This window comes from Eucalyptus grandis, chromosome 7 (genome assembly GCF_016545825.1).
Source record: "Eucalyptus grandis isolate ANBG69807.140 chromosome 7, ASM1654582v1, whole genome shotgun sequence".
Lineage (NCBI taxonomy): Eukaryota > Viridiplantae > Streptophyta > Magnoliopsida > Myrtales > Myrtaceae > Eucalyptus > Eucalyptus grandis.
In genome coordinates, this window is record NC_052618.1 from 26,205,077 (window position 1) to 26,223,992 (window position 18,916).

Here is an 18,916-nt window from a genome sequence, read left to right on the forward strand (position 1 = left end):
ACCAACATTTCTATAATTTAAGTAACTAGTATAATTTGTATTTCCAAGACCCCGCCTTGATTAGGTTCATCTTAATGATCAAAATCAAGATTATTTTCCTATAATTCTAGATTTCAAGAATTAGATAGTTGCCCTAGTAAAATTTCTCATTTTACAATTTTCATCTCTAACTCCAATCTTCAATTAGTCAAGCCATATTAATTAAACTAAATAACAAATGCCATTTATTTTTCATGTAAAACACATGAATATTATTTACACTCTAGACATGCTACAAATTTTTAAAAATTATTCAAATAGCCCCGCTTTTTAATTAATTGTGAAATTATATGACCAAAAAATTTAATTATGCAATAATGTCCAATTTTGACTAGTTAGATAAATTATTTAGATTAAGCAATCATTTTAAAAAAAAACTCAACTACCTATTATCATAACGTTTATAATGCTGTGAATAGCCTCCGGAATTTCTAGTTTTTGTAGATTAGTCTCATAGTTTGGTGAAATCATAAACTTCCCCTAAAGATTCAAGCCTAATATTTTAAATCGGATTGATTTATTTTAATTAATCTAACTTAATAATCCACTAATTAACACTTAAAACCTTAAAATATCACTGTTAAAAGAGCCCTCTCATTTCTGCAAATTTACAGAATTGCACCTGAGCATTTCAAAGTACTAATATGTGATAAAACCTTTTTGTATTCTTTCAAACACTTTCTCGGAATGTAGACAAGATTATAATTAAGGCAATAAAACATTATAACTCAACATGTCAATCTTGAAGTACAATCATACTTACTATCAAAATTCAAATTAACCAACCGAGTTTAATAGCACTGAGTAGATCAACTTAACTTAATCCCAAAAGTTTTCACTTATCTTGAATGGAATCTCAAGCAAACCAAGTCTTAAATCACTTCAAAAACAAAACAAACCATAAAATTAACAACTTCATTCTTATATAAAAAAAAAAAAAAAACACAACTAATTCAATAAAGTTCATGAATTAACTTTGCAAGACGCTTGCCAATGGTGGGAAAATATATATATATTTTCAGGGGGGGAGAGAGGGGTGGGGAGGGAGACAAATTGTCCAAAAAGGTACACTTAAGTGCCAAAATCGGAGTAAAGTGGATTACTTAAGTGCCACTCCGGCCAAAATCCGGCTAAATTGCTAGCTAAATTGCGACGTGGCAATTTTCTAGTGAGTTGAGTGCAAAACGGCGTTGTTTTACATGCTAACGTGGCAACAAATTGCAAAAACAACGTCGTTTTGTGTTTGATGTGTAAATAATTAATATAAAAATTAATTTTAAACTTAATTTTATTTAAAATATTTTAAAAATTAAAAACTAAAAATTAAAAAAATTAAAAAAAAAGGGGAGGGGGAGGGGGAGTGAAGGGGCGACTCGTGGCTGAGCTCGTCACCGGGAAGGGCCGGCGACAGAGTGGGGAGGGTTAGCCAAGTGGCTAGCCGCTAGCCAACCGGCGGCGAGGGCGCAACCTCGCCCCAAATCGGGCGAGGGCTCACGGGCCCTCGCCGACGGTTGGCCGGGCATTGCCGGCCCCCGGCTAGGGCTCGTCGACCTCGGCCGATGCCCCCCCCGTCGTTGGCCCTTCTCGATGAGGGCGGGGAGGCGGCGAGGGCCCATGGGCCCTCCCCATTCGGCAAGGGCTCGCAGCCCTCGTCGTCGGTTGGCCGGGGTCGCTAGGCCCGGCCGGGCGGAGTGATGCTCCCCCCACCGTCGCCGGGCCTTCCCGGTGACGGTAGGGAGGCGGGTGAGGGCCCGCGAACCCTCGCCTAGATTTGGGATGAGGGTCGCGGCCTTCACCGCGATTCGGCGAGGGCTCGCGGCCCTCGCCACCGGCCGGCAGGGGGGCCGGTGACCTCGGGCGACCCTCCTCCCTCTCTGTTGCTAGCCCTTGCTAGCGGCGGTAGGGAGGCGGCAGAAGCGAGGGCTCGCTCTTAGCCACCCCTTTGGTCCCCCCCCTTTTAATTTTTTTAATTTTGTTTTTAAATTTTTAGAATATTTTAAATAAAATTAAGTTTAAATTTAATTTAATTAATTTTTTTATTAATTATTTACACATCGACACAAAATGACGTCGTTTTTGCAATTTTTCGCCATGTCGGCGTGCAAAACGATGCCGTTTTACACCCAATTCGCTGGAAAATTGCAACGTCAGCAATTTGGCCAGATTTTGGCCGGAGTGGCACTTAAGTGATCAGTTTTACTTTGAAACTAGCACTTAAGTGTACATTTCCGAAGTTTTGGCACTTAAGTGTTTTTTTGTGCCAAGTTTTGGCACTCCAGGTGTCCCAAGTCCTAAACCTTTTATATGGTGAACAATTCAATCCTAAATATTTCATTTGTGGCAATTTAGTCTTAAACCTTTTGACAATTTATCAATGTAATTGATCATTTTTTTACAATAAATTGCTGACGTGGATGCCAATTATCCTAAATCTCATGGCCACTATTAACATGGATTGTTTTTGCAAATTTTTAAACATTTATGAATTTTATATTCCTTTATTCTTTTGTTTTCCCCAATTTTCCTTCGCAGATTGCCAACCATCATTTTAATATATGATTAATACAATAGAAAATCTCAAACTGGTACATTTATAATAAATTTATCACAAGCTAATATATAATCACAAAAAAATTTCAAATTGGTACATTTATGACAAATTTATTCTTCATGAATCTATTAAATTTTACTATTAAATTACTGAATTATATAACACGTGGTACCAATTTGAGATTTTACTCTCTATTTGTCACAAGTGTATTAGTGAATTTTTTTTTTGTAATATTAATCTAATTTAATGAAAATAATGAATGGTGAATTTATCATAAATGTACGTGTTTGGAGTTTTTGATGGGAAAAAAATTAATATAGGATAAATTTGTTATGAATGTACTAATTCGAAGGGTTTTTGGTGATATTAACCCTTTAATAAAATTATTAAGTTCAAATTTGAACATATTAAAATTATAAAAAAGAACATTTGCAGGGGGAACCGAGTTTATTCCAGCTACAACGGTAGAAATGAAAGGGAATCAATTATTGTGTTCTCTAGGTACAATGAAATAATGCCTTAACTTTCTCCATCTTTACACATCCAGGAAGACGAACTCCAGGATCGCAGCGATCTCGCCGATCTTCTTCAGCGTCTCCTTGGTCGGCTGATCGTCCACCTTGATCGAGATCATGCTCTGAAAGTTCTCCGAGTCGACGGAGGTCCTCATATATTTCATGAAGCCGATGTTCACGTTCGCCTCCCCCAGGACGCTCCCGATCTTCCCGATAAGACCTGGCTGATCGATCGCCCTGCATAGCAGTATGCAGCCTTCCAACCGGACGTCCACCTCGAAGTTCCCGACCTTAGTCAGGAAGGGGAGCCCGTCTCTCACCTGCCCCCCAACTTCAATATCCCCGGATGTTGATAGGGCGCCGTCGAATCTCGACTCCACGCTTGCTATCTGAACCTGGAGGAACTCAAGAGGGTACTCCGGCGAACCGGGCAAAGCGACTCGCTCTTCAGTAATTCTCAGTCCTCTTTCCTTGGCTACTGAATCTCCATTCACCCAGTTGACGATGACGCTGGAAATGGGTTCGATGAGGCCCTTGATCACCCCGGCTCGGAGGAGTTTCGTGTCGAGTTGATCCGGTTCTCTAGCAGAAGCGTATGTGACTTTTACTGCTTTAAAACCGCCTCTTCCCGCGATTAGTTTGACAGCAAATCTTCCTAGATTGATTGCGAGGTCCAGAAATGGCTTCAATTCCACAAGGACCTGATAGAACAAAGGAGCATTGAAATGTGCAGGACATATGCCTAATGAACGTAGTAAGAACAGGCGACTATCAACGGAACGGTTTCTTTAGCCTTGAAAAGAATATATTTTAGACCTCAGATAACATCGTTTTTTATGGGCATTCGAATGAAATTGAGGGATTAATGCAGGACTTCATTATTTGTTACATCGCATGGCGTTAGCTCATGAAGAGACCTGATGCTACACGATATAAAGATGCAAGATGATACCTCAGCAGCAACCATCGGTTCATTGACAACGGTCGAAGGAAGATCTCCTTCTAAAGCTTTAATGACGGCTTCTGCAATTTCGATAGACAGTTGTTCCTGCACATTAGCTTTTGCTGTCATCTAATGGCACAGAAAGTGAAAAGTTTAAGCATTCGGAAAGTCAGGCCATTCAACCAACCTGAGCTTCGAAAGTAACGTCTCCGAGATTTGGGGTAACGATAACTTTCTCGTGTTGGACGAGCTTGTGGTCTTTTGGTGGCGGCTCCTCTATCAAAACATCTACTGCTGCCTGTTAGAGAAATCACTTCAACGTTCCGGATGATTTAATTAGCAGTCTTCCAAAAGACAAAAGTGAGACAGACAGAAGTACCCGCGACACAATTCCTGAATCGAGTGCCCTGACTAGAGCGTCTTCATCGATCAATCCTCCATGAGTGACATTCAGAATCTGAACGCCTTTCTTCATCTTCGCAAAGGTCTCATCATTAAGCATCTTCTGCGTGGCAGGAGTATAATGCATATGTAAGGAGATGAAATCTGCATTCGCTATGGCCTTGTCGAACGTCACCAACTCTACCCCGATTGCACGGGCTAGATGACTGGAGGCGTATGGGCCATATGCGATTACATGCATTCCAAGACCTTTGGCGCGTTGGGCAACATCAAACCCGACCTCTACAAAACCCAAGACAGCAAGGGTCTTCCCTGAAAGAGACATGCCCACATACTTCTTCTTCTGCAAATTACCTGCATTAGCCGATGCATGTATACCAAAAATCACTTCCAAGTTTCTAGCCAAAACAGTTCGAGTGTTTTCATGATACAGTTTGAGAATATGTAGTATGTACACAAGATAGAAAATCTGTTATTATCAAGTGTTCCATTCAGAAATATACGCCGGATCGATCAAAATTCGTTCTGCTATCCAGCAGTCAGCTATAGAAAACTGTCATCAATCAAGTAGCTCCTCTGCAGAATTGTAAGATCACGGGGTAACCCGTGAGAAAGACATTGCTACTATTAATGAGGAAATATGCCAGTAAATATAGCAGCCCCTGCACAAATATACTGAGATTCACAAACTCAACCTGTTCCTTCAGCATCCTGATTTCTCAAGGTCGAAAGGAACCTCATAAACCGAGAAAAGCTAGTTCACTATTTCAATTTATACATACGGAAACAGGATTTCCTGAATTTACGCTGCATCTTGCAGTAACTATGATGTGGTTCTACTAAGACATCTTGAAACACATTTTGCAGACCGATTCTGCTTCAGATTCGTATATCTGACTAGACTATGAAACTCTTCTCCTCTAATTTGTCAAGCATTAAGGTATGAAAAGAATCCATCTAGAACCTGGTGTCGTTCTGAAAAATAAGGGATAATCACGTGCCATGCTCATGGCTCAGAACATATCAATCTCTGGGACCTGCACGATCTAAAGGGTGATGCCAATTGGATACAAGTTGACCCAAACAAGGTGCCTAGAGAAAGCATCCGATTATCGCTGTTGAACCCTTTTAGATCACAAAACCATAGTTGCACATGAGTATAACTGAACATTCTGCGCGCGGATTCCAGGTCCCATGTTCCTGTCTCTGATTGTTCCACATGAAACTGGACCACGATCCGATGAAATCGTTCAATAGCTTTTGATTTTATATATTCCAACAACTTTAGGGACAAAAGTGGTTCATGTCATGAAAGATCACAGATAAATATGCATTAAATAGACGCAGTAGACAATTCAGCAGTCACCATTTGAGTCTCTACATTGTTTCCTCTATATATGCACTCCCAATACTAAACATTGCCAGAACAGAACAAACAGCTAGAACTAGAATTGCTGAAAAGGGATTGAAATTTATGAGACAAACACTGACCCGACTTCACCGAAACCGCAGCTTGCGCAATGTTCCGGGCCATGGCTGTCAGGAGGGCGATCGTGTGCTCTGCCACTGCCGACGCGCTCGCGTTTGGCGCATTCACCACTAGGCACCGGTTCTCGTTCGCCGCGGCCAGGTTCACATTGTCGATCCCACCCCCGGCGATCCCGACCACCTTCAGCCTCCCGCGGGAGGAGCCGAACACGTCCCCGCTCACCTTCATCTCGCTCCCGACGATGAGCGCATCACACCCGCCGATCCTCGCGCACAGTTTCTCGGGTGCGAGGTCAACGGCGTGGTCAACCTCCGCGAAATCCCTGAGGATATCCAACCCCGCTTCCCCGAGCTCGCCCGCCACCAGGACGGTGAAGCGATCGTCATCGGAGGACGCGCGCAGGGCCGCCGGCGGGCGGCGGAGGGCGCGGCGGAGGGAGACGGAGGCGGCGAGGTTCCCCGAGGGAGCGCGCCTAGAGGAGGCGAAATCGCCGGTCGCTAAGGATCTCCCGAGCTTGATGGTGCTCACCATTTCGTCGCGATGCTGGATTCATTCGAGGGAGGTGGGGAGGGGCAGAATTTAAAGAGCAGCGGTGGTGGCGTTCATGGGGGAATCGTGACTTTTCATGGAAATGAGAGGGAAGACTAAGCGAAATTCTGAGAAGCAATGGTAATAAATGAATGGCGAACTTGGTCAACAACACCGAGGGTTAGGTAACTTCACAAGCATAACAAAGTTTGATAGCCTCTGCCAAGCTCGGTGGAGGGAAGGGCAAAAATAAGAAAGAAAATAAAAGAAAAAAAGAAAAAGGAAAGAAAAATAAATTACAAGATGAAGATACCCTTCTATATGAGAAGTTGGACCCTTTTTTGAAACTGATATGGCTACTTCGACTTCTCATTTGAAACAAATTCCACTTCAAGTTTTTATTTGAGATAATTTGATCACTTTAAATTTTTATTCGAAATAAGGCCAACTTCGAGTTTTTATTTAAGAAAATGATGGCATTTTAGGCTCTTACTTAAAATTTTCCCAAAAGTTTTTAAATCATTAGATAATGTAAAGAAATAAATTTTATAAATATATGCGGCATATAATAAATGTGAAATGATAATAGAAAAACCATTCAAGATTTGAACCTCTTTTTTTGTGTTCAAAGGTTGCTGTTGGATAGGAAATATTCAAATTTTGATGTTGAAATGCGTGAGACAGAAATAAAATCATTGACCTATGCATTATAAACGTTATACTAATAAATCAGATAGATACATAGTAGAGACAGAAATGATTGAGATTTATTTTTTTTAAAAGATAGTCTCTTTTGATTTACATGTATTCGAGACGATGCAATCATATTTTTATAAGATGCTTGAACTTAATTATCTTTCGTCCATTTAGTCTTCTTTCTGCAATCTAAAAAAGTAATTCATTTACCCATCATCAGATCACTTTATAAGCTAGTGGTGTCTGACCCGACCTTGGATTTTTGGCATTGGACATGCAACGTTTTTTTATTTTTACACATGATAATATAAAATCCTCGCGAATACAAAATAATGATATCATTTTTTTTTTTTGTCTGTGAAATAATGATATCATTTAGGATTACTATCTTCATCGTGTTTAAGTAGACATCTATTACTTATCTACTTGAGAGGATGGCAAACTTTTCTGAATCCCATCGGCCAAATCAATCCGGATTAACATTATTCGTTGATGCACTCAAATTTAATTTATCGCCCCTTCAGTAGATAATGATATTATCTGGGAGCCCTACAAATTAGATGTGCATATCAAAAAAATTAGATTTTGAGCTATTTTTTCTTTGTTTTTTTCTTTCCCTTTAAGTCTTACCATTCATTTTTCTTTTTTGCATTTGCTCCCTGCCTTCTTTCTCAGGCAAATTGCCGTTTGTCACAAAGGTGTAATTTCAGTTTAGGCTAGATTTCGACCTCCAGATTATAATAAAATAAAACATATTGTTACATGTGTTTTTCATCATAAAATAGCAAATGAGAAAGCTGCATTATTCGGTCAGCTTGATTCGTCATCTATATAAATACCTTATAAGTCAACTTAGACCAAACGTTCAACATAGTAATTTTATCCTCACCAATAGGGTGAACGGTTTCTTCAGCATATCATTTGTAATTGCTCACTTCCTCCACTTCAATAGATAATCTCTATTTTACATGTCAACTGAATTTTTTCATATAATTGGAACCTTGAAAGGCCAAAAAAAAAAAAAAAAAAAACCTCAAATGATGTACAGAAATTCTTTTCTTTCTGTACATAATCAGCAGGGATTTGATGAACGCCAAGATCGTCGTCTCCAGATTTACAATGAACGGTAAGCAGCGGTGCTCCTGGTAATTTATTGATGATTTGGACTTCAACTTTTTTTGAGAAACTCGCCAGAGCTGGCTTGTAGGGAGGCAAGAATCATCACGTATACTACGAAAAGTTTGATTGACGAGTCCATTTTCGTAACCTTTGTGTTGTTGTTTCGGAATAAAGCAATTTAAGGAGGAGGAAGACGCTTCATTTGGTAAGACAGAACAACAAAGCATGTGTGAGGACTAGACACCTATTCAATTAAGATGACAAATATGAAGTTCGCATACATTTATGGCATGGGAAAATGTAGTAATTCATTTATTAAAATATCTATATCTGGCAAGACAGAAGAAAGAAACGTTTGAGGACAGAGGACCAGATGGATACCTATTCAAGCTTTTAAAAGACAAATATGAAGGCCACATACAAATTTAGTGTGGGAAAATGTAGTAATTCATTTATTACAAAATCTATATTTGTAATATTTTTCTTAGCATCTATATTTGTATCTCTATCTACGTAAATTCACACTAATATATGGAAAGAAGCTTTTTAATTGGCATTTTCATTTTAAAGAATCTTGCTGTGATGTTAGCCATACCGATTGCTTGCTATGGAAAATTCATGTAGAACTCCAGCTATACATTCATTTTTGGTGATTTGAATGTGGGATTAGACTACAAATGTCGGATAAGGAAGAAGCGTGGATTTATAGGGGCGCAAGATTAATGAACTTTTGTTGGAGATGGGATTTACAAATTGATATAGTTACTTGGATTATTAAAAACCAAAGATGTGTTGGTTTTGTAATAACATTTTGTTGGGCATGGGTTACTACTTTTTATAATTATATGGAATTTTTTAGAGTGCCGGACACCTGGAGTGTCAAAATTTGGCACGGAGGGACACTTAAGTGTCAAAAGTTAGGAAAGTGACACTTAAGTGCCAAAATCGGAGTAAAATGGATCACTTAAGTGCTGCTCGGCGAAAATCCGGCCAAAATACTGACATAGCGATTTTCCGGCGAAATAAGTGCAAAACAATATCGTTTTGATGCTGACATAGTAAAAAAATAATATAAAAATTAATTAAAGTAAATTTAAAAATAAATTTATTTAAAACATCTAAAAATATAAATATAAATATTAAAAATTAAAAATATTTTAAAAAATTAATATATAAGGGAAGGGGCAAGGCGAGGGCTAAGCCCTCGCTACCGCCGCCGCCCCCGCCACCGCCAACTCTCCCCCCTCCTTTGTTGTCCCTTCCAGATGGCGACGAGGGTTCAACCTCAACCGCCTTTTTTTTTTTTTTTAAAAATGTTTTAAATAAAGTTAGTTTTAAATTTAATTTAATTAATTTTTATATTATTTTTTACCACATCAACACCAAAACGACATCGTTTTTGTATTGTCTAGCCATGTCAGCGTGCAAAACGATGCCATTTTGCAATTATGTCGCTGGAAAATCCACGTTAGTATTTTTGCTGGAATAGCACTTAAGTGATCCATTTTGCTCCGATTTTAGCACTTAAGTGTTATTTTCCTAACTTTTGGCACTTAAGTGTCCATCCATGCCAAGTTTTGACATTCCAAGTGTCCAGCACTCTAAAAAACTTACAAATAGTTACCTCCCTATCGCATTTACCCAAAGTTAATTTTATTTCATTAAAAGTTCCAAACTAGTACATTAGTGCCACATTTATCCCAAACCAATACGCTTGTGTCACATTTACCTCCAAAAATCCCAAATTTAACAAAATTTAGGGTAAATACGGCAAGGTTATATTAGTTTAGGATAATTAAAGTACAATTTTACTAGTTTGGGATTTTTTATGATACAAAAAATAGTTTGGGAAAATGTGGCACGGCATACTACTATAGGAATTTATGTGACACAAAAATTAATTTAAGGTAAATGTGACATTGATGTACCTGTTTAGAGTTTTAGTGAGATTAGCCCTAAATAAAAACCCAGTTTTTTCGTGCAAGCATAGCAACTGCAAAAATACTAATAAATTAAAACGAATATGTAAGTCAACTCCACACGTTCACACATTCTTTTGATTTTACGCTTGAAAACCTTGCACCGTTTTGGACATAGCGGGCCTGGGGGGCACAAAAGGACATTCATACATCGACATCATGGAAAAAAAAACACGCAACCATCTTTATTCATCCAACTGGGAGCTCACAATTTCATCTCAACCTTAAACAAATGTCTAATAATTAAAAACCTTTGTAGCACAGGTTTTGTCAAGACCGAAGGTTTTAGGGATTCCACTTTTCACATTCCGAGTTGCGAAAACACGGACCATCAGGCTTAACATGCCAAATACAGTAGCCACATCGATCAAAATCTCTTTTCTCAACATATATATCGAAATGATGAAATCCGCCAGGCCATTCAAAGCTGCAAAAGAACAATGTGTTGCCAAAAAAGCTGGGACGGAATGAGAATTCCCACACAAGACCACCACGGATTCGATGAAAGCCAAGATCATCGTCTTTTGATTGACAGTGAACCGTAAGCACCGGCGGTGCTACTGCTCCTTGTAAATTATTGACGATTGCGACTGTAGTCTTTCCAGAAGCTTCGGAGCTAGCTTGTAGGAAGACAAGAATGATCACGAACACTATGAAAAATTTAATTGACGAGTACATGTTCGTAAATTGTGTTTTTGGAATATGAACAAAGTGAAGCATGTTGGAGCGATCTATCTAAGGAGGATTGAGATGCTTCATTTGGCAAGGGAGAAGCCAAAAACATGCGCAAGGACTAGACACCTAATCAAGCACTAAGATGACAAATATGAAGGGCGCATTTATATATTTAGTTTGGGAAAATGTTGTTTTCTTGACAGGTGTACTGGTAGTAATTTATTTATTAAATACCTAAAGAAGCTATTTAATTGCCATTTCCTACATATCAATGTTGATGTGATGCTAGCTGTACCGAGTGCTTGCTATGGAAAAATTCATTTAGAACTCCAACTATGCGTTTACTTTTAGTGATTTGGAAAAGGGATTAATGACGAATGTTGGAGAATGCTGAAACATGTTGGGAGCATGTAGCAAAAGTTTAATACCTTTAGTTGAGCATATCAGCAAGAGGGAAATCTAGTCCGAACTCGTCAACATATTCGGTTGGACTTACTTTCACTCAAAAACTTTAGCAAATAAGTTACGAGCCAACTATGATGTATTAACTTGTCATGCTCCGATCCTTCGGACACGTCCGCATCCCTGCTTGGTTGGTATAATAATGATGTCCCAGGACGCATTGCTGACCCTTTCAATTTGATAGACACGTACGGAAGCAGATATAAATCCCTAGATAATAAAATAATGGGATAGGAAAGTATGACCAACTTTTTCAAACCAAAACAAACATTTTTATAACAAATAGGTTTATTCATAACATCAGGTCACTTACAAAAATATCAACTTAACCCAAAAGGAATTGTCCTATAACTAACTAGCTAGATATGTTTGCCGATTCTGTTTATTCCACCTTCCCAAACTTCAGGATTTCCGACTCTCCACAACCGTCACTTAGAGACCTGAAAATAGTTATAAAATAACCAGTGAAACAATGTCTCAGCAAATTCTACCCCCTAAAATTCGATTAGAAAGAAAATTACGCCCTAATGGATGCCTAAGCATAATCAGGCGTAAGAAGACTTACCATGGCCTCGGTCTCCTTCCTGCAAGTCAATATCATTTAATATTTCAATGAATCCTATCAACCATCAAATCACTCAAGCAGATCGAATCATCGATCAATCGACCCAGTCAATCACACGTCATCACAACCATCTCTTGGTCGGCCCATTCAGTATCATCTATAAATTTGATTAAAATCCAGGATTCCTCAATCAAGGTGAAATATAGACAATACTATTCTATCTCCAGATGACTTATAGAGCCATCGAGTGAGTATGCATAACATTATATCTCCAAGACGACATATAGGGTCATCGAGCCGTTATAATATACTTGTGCATAACGTTCTATCTCTAAGACGACATATAAAGTTATTGAGTTGTTATAACACACCGTCGGATCATATCGTCTTTTTTCCAAGATGACATATAGAGTCACCAAGCCAGTATACAAGCAATTCCTTCTCAAGATGACATATAGAGTCATTGAGTTGTTAAGTCATACCGTCTTATCTCTAAGATGACATATAAAGTCACCAAGCTGGTATACATGCAATTCCTTCTCAAGATGACATGAGAGTCATAGAGTTGTTAGATCATACCGTCCTATGATATATAGTCACTGAGTCGGTATACATGCAATTCTTTCTCAAGATGACAAGAAAGTCATCGAGCTATAATAGTATAACATCCATTCTTCAGATGACATACGAATCATCAAGCCGTTATAGCATTTTTGTTCTGAAGACACAATCAATTTACCCTTTTTATCATACTCGATAAAATTACACTTGTGTGGGTACACGGCCGGTCTTAACCAAAATATAAGATTTTCACTTTTGAATCTCCAATTATTTTCAGTAATCCCCTAATAGATATTTGGTGTTGTAGCCCGTTGTCCGGTAATTTTCCACTTAATTACCAAAATTATCCAATTTAGGAATAAAATCCTAAAATCACAATTAAATCAATTCAGCACCAAACTAGAGCTCAACTAAATAAATAGATTGTACCACAATAACCAACATAAAATTCCGGTCATCGGCTATCCCAGCTTGATTTTCGGAAAATAATTAAATAATTGCGGAAAATATTAGATAAATGCCAATAAATCCAATTTAGGCCCGTAATGCCTAATTGGATGCCGAAACGGACTTGAAAAATTTTCGAGGTTCGTTAAATAAATATTAGATCGTGTCTATTTGCTAAGTACACTAACTAACCACCTAACATGCATCAGTAGATAATTAAATTAACTAATCTAATCTAATCTAATCTATCAACCTAAACCATGCTTAATTAATTTAGTCAACCCCTAAGCATAGTTAACTGACTAAGCGGGGATTAGTGAGTTCAACTCACTTGTTTATCGAACCGTTTGGTTCAATTCAACGGGAACATGATGGCGATTGATTTTCCTCAAAGCGGGCCTAACTTCCGAAGCTAGGAACCACCTTAGAATAGGCCAAATAGTCACTACAATACCCACAACTTCAAGTTTTGACTTTGGGGAGGTTGAACGGAGGCGGGACAGCTCTAGCATGGCTGAAATAGAGGCTGAGATGGTGGAACAGGTTGCTGGAAGGATGAGGACGGCACGGTGGATGAAGGGCGCGAGTAGCTAGGTGCGACGGTGCGTGAGGCGGCGGAGCGGCGTACGGCGACAATGGCAGCATTTCGGCTGCTTCTCCTTAACTGTTGGGGTTCGAAACAGTAAGATGGAGGAAGAAATGGGGTTGCCGACCAGTTGAGGGGGTGAGAGGGAGAGGGATGAGGGACAAGGGGTCCACCTTGGCCTTATTTTCCATTCAAATGTCCCCCTTGACCTATCTTCAGCCATTAGCTACTTCCTAGGCTATAATTCAGCCACCCATGCCCATCCTACAATCATTGAATTGGTCCAAAATGGTTAGGCAAAGGGGGCATACGAATTTGACACAAATCTCTCTTAATTGGACACCCGTTCGTGCTTAATTCAATCCAATTCGGCCTTAACAAATCCCATCGTTGAGTCCTTGATCAGATTGATATTTTTCCTCACCCATGGATCCCACTTGCTTCCCATTTGCGACTAAAAATTATCCTTGCCTTTTTTCCGAACAAAAATGGCCCTAGGACGACTTCTTCCCAAAAAGTCTCGGGTTGTAGAAAAATCTTCTAAAACTGAGTCGACGTTTCTCAAATTTATTGTGACATGACAGAACCTTCAATTTCTGAAATCGGATTCAAATTCTCGATTAATTCCAATCTGGCACATTTTTAGCGTGACATAAGCTACTAGGTACTTTTCAGAAATTTTTAGTGCAAATGACCCGTGGTCGATTTTTTTCGAGCCACAATAAACCCACTTGACATATTGGCAACTCTCGGTTGTCATGAAAATCTCGAGGATTTAAATACGGACACAAGGTACCAAAATGATAGGAAAATTAGTCTAGTGCCGGTCGATGAGAATTTTCCAATTTAGTGGTGTCACCCATGATTAGCCACACATCTTAATCGAATCGACCTATTTCTGATCTCAAATCGATTTTATATTGTGCCGTAATGGCCTCTAAAGATGAGCACGGTCAAGAAGCCGATTTCTGGTCGAATTCTCAAGTCAATTGCATTAAAATTCCTTAATGGCTTCCCTGGATAGTCTGTTATCTCGAGAGTGATCAATTTTGAGAATAGCCCTATAGGTGCGTCGATGAAATGCCCGATTTATTCAATGAAAAATAGAAGTGAAAATTTGGAATGTCACATAACTACTCAACACCAAGCAATTTTCCGATATATGAACTTTCTAACATTACTCATACATGCATCATAACAATTCCCCCCTCACATGTGAATTTTAGTGTTAGGTTTGCTTTCCTTTAATTCAGATATCCTTCTATATCAACTTATCTTAATTTAAATCTCCAATGCGCAACTTCATCCTTGGTCTCTTTCTTTAAACTGAATCATAAAGTTTGCTTTCAGGCCCACATTGCTCTACGACAACGCCCACCTGCCTGAGAATTGCATTAGTTTCCAGATTTCCTTCCTTGAGATATTCATCAAATGCCAATATACATTGGAAGTGGGTCACCAACCAATAATTGACTCTAATGCCATTTGTTGGGAGGGTGCAATAGAAGTCTAATACCTTTTGTTTAAGGAGATCGCCAACAAGAAGTCTTAGTTCATATGCATCATCAAATTCAATTGGACTCACCTTTACTAAAAAAAATTAAGCCAATGTGTTATGAGCCTACTATGATATATTAACTGCTTGACATCATATCAATTTTTTGATACGAGACTTTTCTAATATAATTCACATATGCAACTCCACAATAAGGGCATGAGATTGATTAACTATTTTTGGAGATGGGATTTACAAATTAATTTTGGGGTTAGTAGCACAAACCCCGCCCCCAAACTATACTAACTATGACACAAATAACTTAAGCTTTTCTTATGTTACTAAAAGCCCTAAACTTGCCTATTATGACACAAATACTCTATTATTATTTATTTTTTTGGTGTCATAAAAAACTTTGAACTTATTCTAGTGTGACAAATATATCTGGACGAAACTGTAATAGAAGGTATATGTCTCACATATTGTGATGACCCTCAACCCATTAGGGTCGCCACGACAATCCCTTGTTATTGCTATTTTTATGCGGAAGCGTGTATCAACAAACTTCATCATAACTTAAATCGATGCACACGAAATATAAAACCAGACACTTTTATTTACTTATATGTTTTAGACGACCTAGGCTGGTACATTGGGGCCAAAAACTTCTTCTTTTTTTGGCTAAACCAAAACTCGGTCCCGACCATCTTATAGTCTATTCACATGGCCATTTGTGTATCACGTCCTGGTCTTGTCCAAAAATGCAACCTTCCTTCCCTAGGTCCTCCACCTACTCAACCTCGCTAGAACCATCGTCGCCGTCATCCGAGAGTGCAAGTGGCCCCACAGTATGCCCATTGACTTAGGCATATAGTACAATGAACCCCATTAGTATGGGGCCTGACATGAGACCGGCATCCATCGTCAGAATCACGGTAATCCAGATGAATGTGACGTCAAGGAAGTTGGGATCCACGTGCTCCACCTTGTCCCAAGTGAGGTCAATGGGGATGCCGTAGAGACGCGGGTTGGAGAGGCATGGTCACGTGTCTGAAATGTAATGATGCCACAAGGGGTAAGTACAACCACTCAGCAGATGAAAGCCTATTAGACCATATTACATAAGTCTACCCCTACTCATCTGACGGGATCCTAAACATGCAATCTGGGAAATCAAAATAACTCATGTTACCATAACACTAAAGGAATTTCACAAAATGATGACGCACTAGGAAGTAAATAGACGTTCAGGATAACTCAATAATCATATTGACTTTAGTTCTAACTACTGCCATCTTTCGAAGGGACCCGTGTTGCACCCCTCCAAGCATCTCATATCCCACCTAACATCACGAGGATCTCCAGGTTCTTATTTTAGTCCCCGTGCATCAGGAGAGTGTCGCATTACACCCCTCCAGGCATCTCGCATCCCACCTGGCATCGTGAGGACCTTCAGGGCTTAATCACAACTCCCAAGCATCCAGAGGGCACCATTCTCACGCCCCTCCAAGCATCCCGACACCCGAGGCATCGTCGCCACAGTGGACCGGCGATATCAATATCAATTCAATCCATGGTGCAGTATTTAAGGATTCTATTGATGCCATTCAACATATCTAGACCAAACCACTTACGGACGCATAAGACTAAGGCCATTATTTTAACTGAAGCTGTACTATTCTCAAGTCGACTCAAATCCAACGATTCGCCTAAGGAATTCTAGCATCCGAACACTAGGCCAGCCAACGGAACAAAGCATGTTGCCCCCTTTTTTTTATATAGGTTCACATCAAGAAAACCCGAACTAGGACTCCCTCTGACTAGTACATTACAACAAGAATAATTGCAAGGCCAAGGAGTTCCTATAGATTCAAACTTAAACTGAACTAATGAAAAATCAACTCCGGAAGCACTACAAGTTAGAGATAAGGCAAGCAGAATTGTCTTAACATCACGGTACACACCAAATTGTCTTAACCTTGCGAGGCCACATAACTTACTTGAATGACTACGGCCTCGATCACTCCTATACCGCCTAAATGCTACACGCCTCAAGCCTGAACAAGACCAAACTAGGATTAGACCAACCAGCAAAATTCGACCTATGGAAGACCAGTACCATCTATTAAACAATCAATACCGTCCACAACCTCACAAACCCAAATCAGTGTCGACTGTGTTGACAGTCGTCACCATGCATGACCGTTATCAAATTCAACTTCACTCGACAGACAAAACAGACTTGAATCATGATAGCTCGAAGCATCCGAACTCAAATTTTGGTCAATTCCTAGAATGGAAATTCGATTAATGGCAATACCACGTAATATAGAGAAATAGGGCCTCCACTTGCCTTAAATCTACGGGGTGCGAGCTGGAGGCGTGGCTGGTGGCAAGGTGGTGAGATGGCGGTGCGAGTTGTGGTGGAGCTGTGAGCGACGTAGGTTGAGCAACGGCGAAGGGGTGAGATCTCTTGGCCGGCAACAGAGATGAGGTGAGACATCGATGCGGCGGGGTGGTGCAATTGGCTGGCGTCAAGCAGCAATGCACGGACGGAGCTGTGGAAGTCTGAGTGAGGGAGTTTCGTTGCTGAAAATGTTGCTAGGAAAATGAGGGAAGCTGTGGGTGCTGAGGGAGAAGAAGAACGACCCCTCCTTCTGCCTTGGCCTCTCCGCCAGTTGACTGCATTAGTCAACAACTCAGAAACTTCGGTGGCAGCTCAAACGGAGGGCAGGTGGGGGAGACGTGGCTATGGTCAGTGGCCCTTCTTGCCACTTGAAGAAACGACAGCAACGTGGCTGCCAATTCGGTGGTCAACCTTTCCCTTTTGTTGACTGTCGAGGATGGAGCGGTGGCGTGGATGTGATGAGGGTGGAAGATTCCCGGTCTTCTCTTTAGCATGCGTACGTACGCATGGGGTGGGTACAGCTCGCATGAGAAATTAGCTTGGCGACGTGCTGCAGGGAGTGAACATTGGTCTCGTTGGTGGCATTTTACGAAGAGGAATTTAAATGAGGTGATGGACTAGATGATTGATCGAGCTGTCATAGTATGGCAGAGACGTGATGATGAGGTGATGTTGCGAGGATGTGATGAGACGGGACGGTTCAATACGGGATGGTGGTGTCGAAACGGTGGCCGTGAATGGTGCCAATAATGTAGTCCGACAACAAGCTTGTCGACGCGGCATGGACCGTTATGTATTCGAGGTTTGGCGAAGTCGGATGTCACACATATGTATTATTTTGGATATTTTCGTGACAAAAAAAGTTGTGTATTTGAATCACAATGGGCAAGTTTAGATTTTTCGTGAAACAAAAAAAGTTTGGGGGATTTGTGTCACAGTAGAGATAGTTGTTTATAGTTTTGTGATATTTACCCTTGATTTAATTACTTGGATTATTCAAGATGAAAGATGATTTGGTTTGTAATTCCATTTTCTTGTGCATAGGTTACAAGCTTTTAGGATTATATGGGATTCTAATCTTTTTTTCACTTGTGGAGAAAATAAAGAGGTTGTAATTTTAGAGTTGAAAGAGACAGATCAAGTAGTTTTAATATCTCTGTTGTATTTATATTTCCTATCATATCTTAGGTCAAACTTAATTCCAGAACATTACAAAAAGCAATTCAAAATCAGTTGTTCAAGATTATACGTCACATGCAATAAGAGTTTACAGAGAAATTATAACTAAGGTGGCAATCCATGTGTAATCGTGGAGTACCCTTGATGTTTTCTTGTTGATGGACACGTTTCTGCATCAACCCCAATAAATTTAAAAAAAAACCGCAACTTTCTCTGATTTTATATTTCGGACAACCGTGATATCTTCTTCCTCAATTCTCCTTCATCTTTGATGTTTT

At 39.8% G+C, this 18,916-nt stretch overlaps 1 protein-coding gene across 1 annotated transcript; it reads right to left on the bottom strand.

Annotated features, from left to right (window-relative positions):
* Positions 1 to 2,973: 2,973 nt before the first annotated feature.
* On the bottom strand, positions 2,974 to 6,614 carry LOC120295758 (D-3-phosphoglycerate dehydrogenase 3, chloroplastic-like). Its single transcript, XM_039317320.1, has 5 exons — positions 5,942 to 6,614; positions 4,428 to 4,804; positions 4,236 to 4,346; positions 4,058 to 4,153; positions 2,974 to 3,806 (listed from the first exon to the last, which is right to left on the bottom strand). Exons 1-5 carry the CDS (start codon positions 6,468 to 6,470, stop codon positions 3,126 to 3,128), a joined length of 1,794 nt encoding a protein of 597 aa, XP_039173254.1. The 5' UTR covers positions 6,471 to 6,614; the 3' UTR covers positions 2,974 to 3,125.
* Positions 6,615 to 18,916: the final 12,302 nt, after the last annotated feature.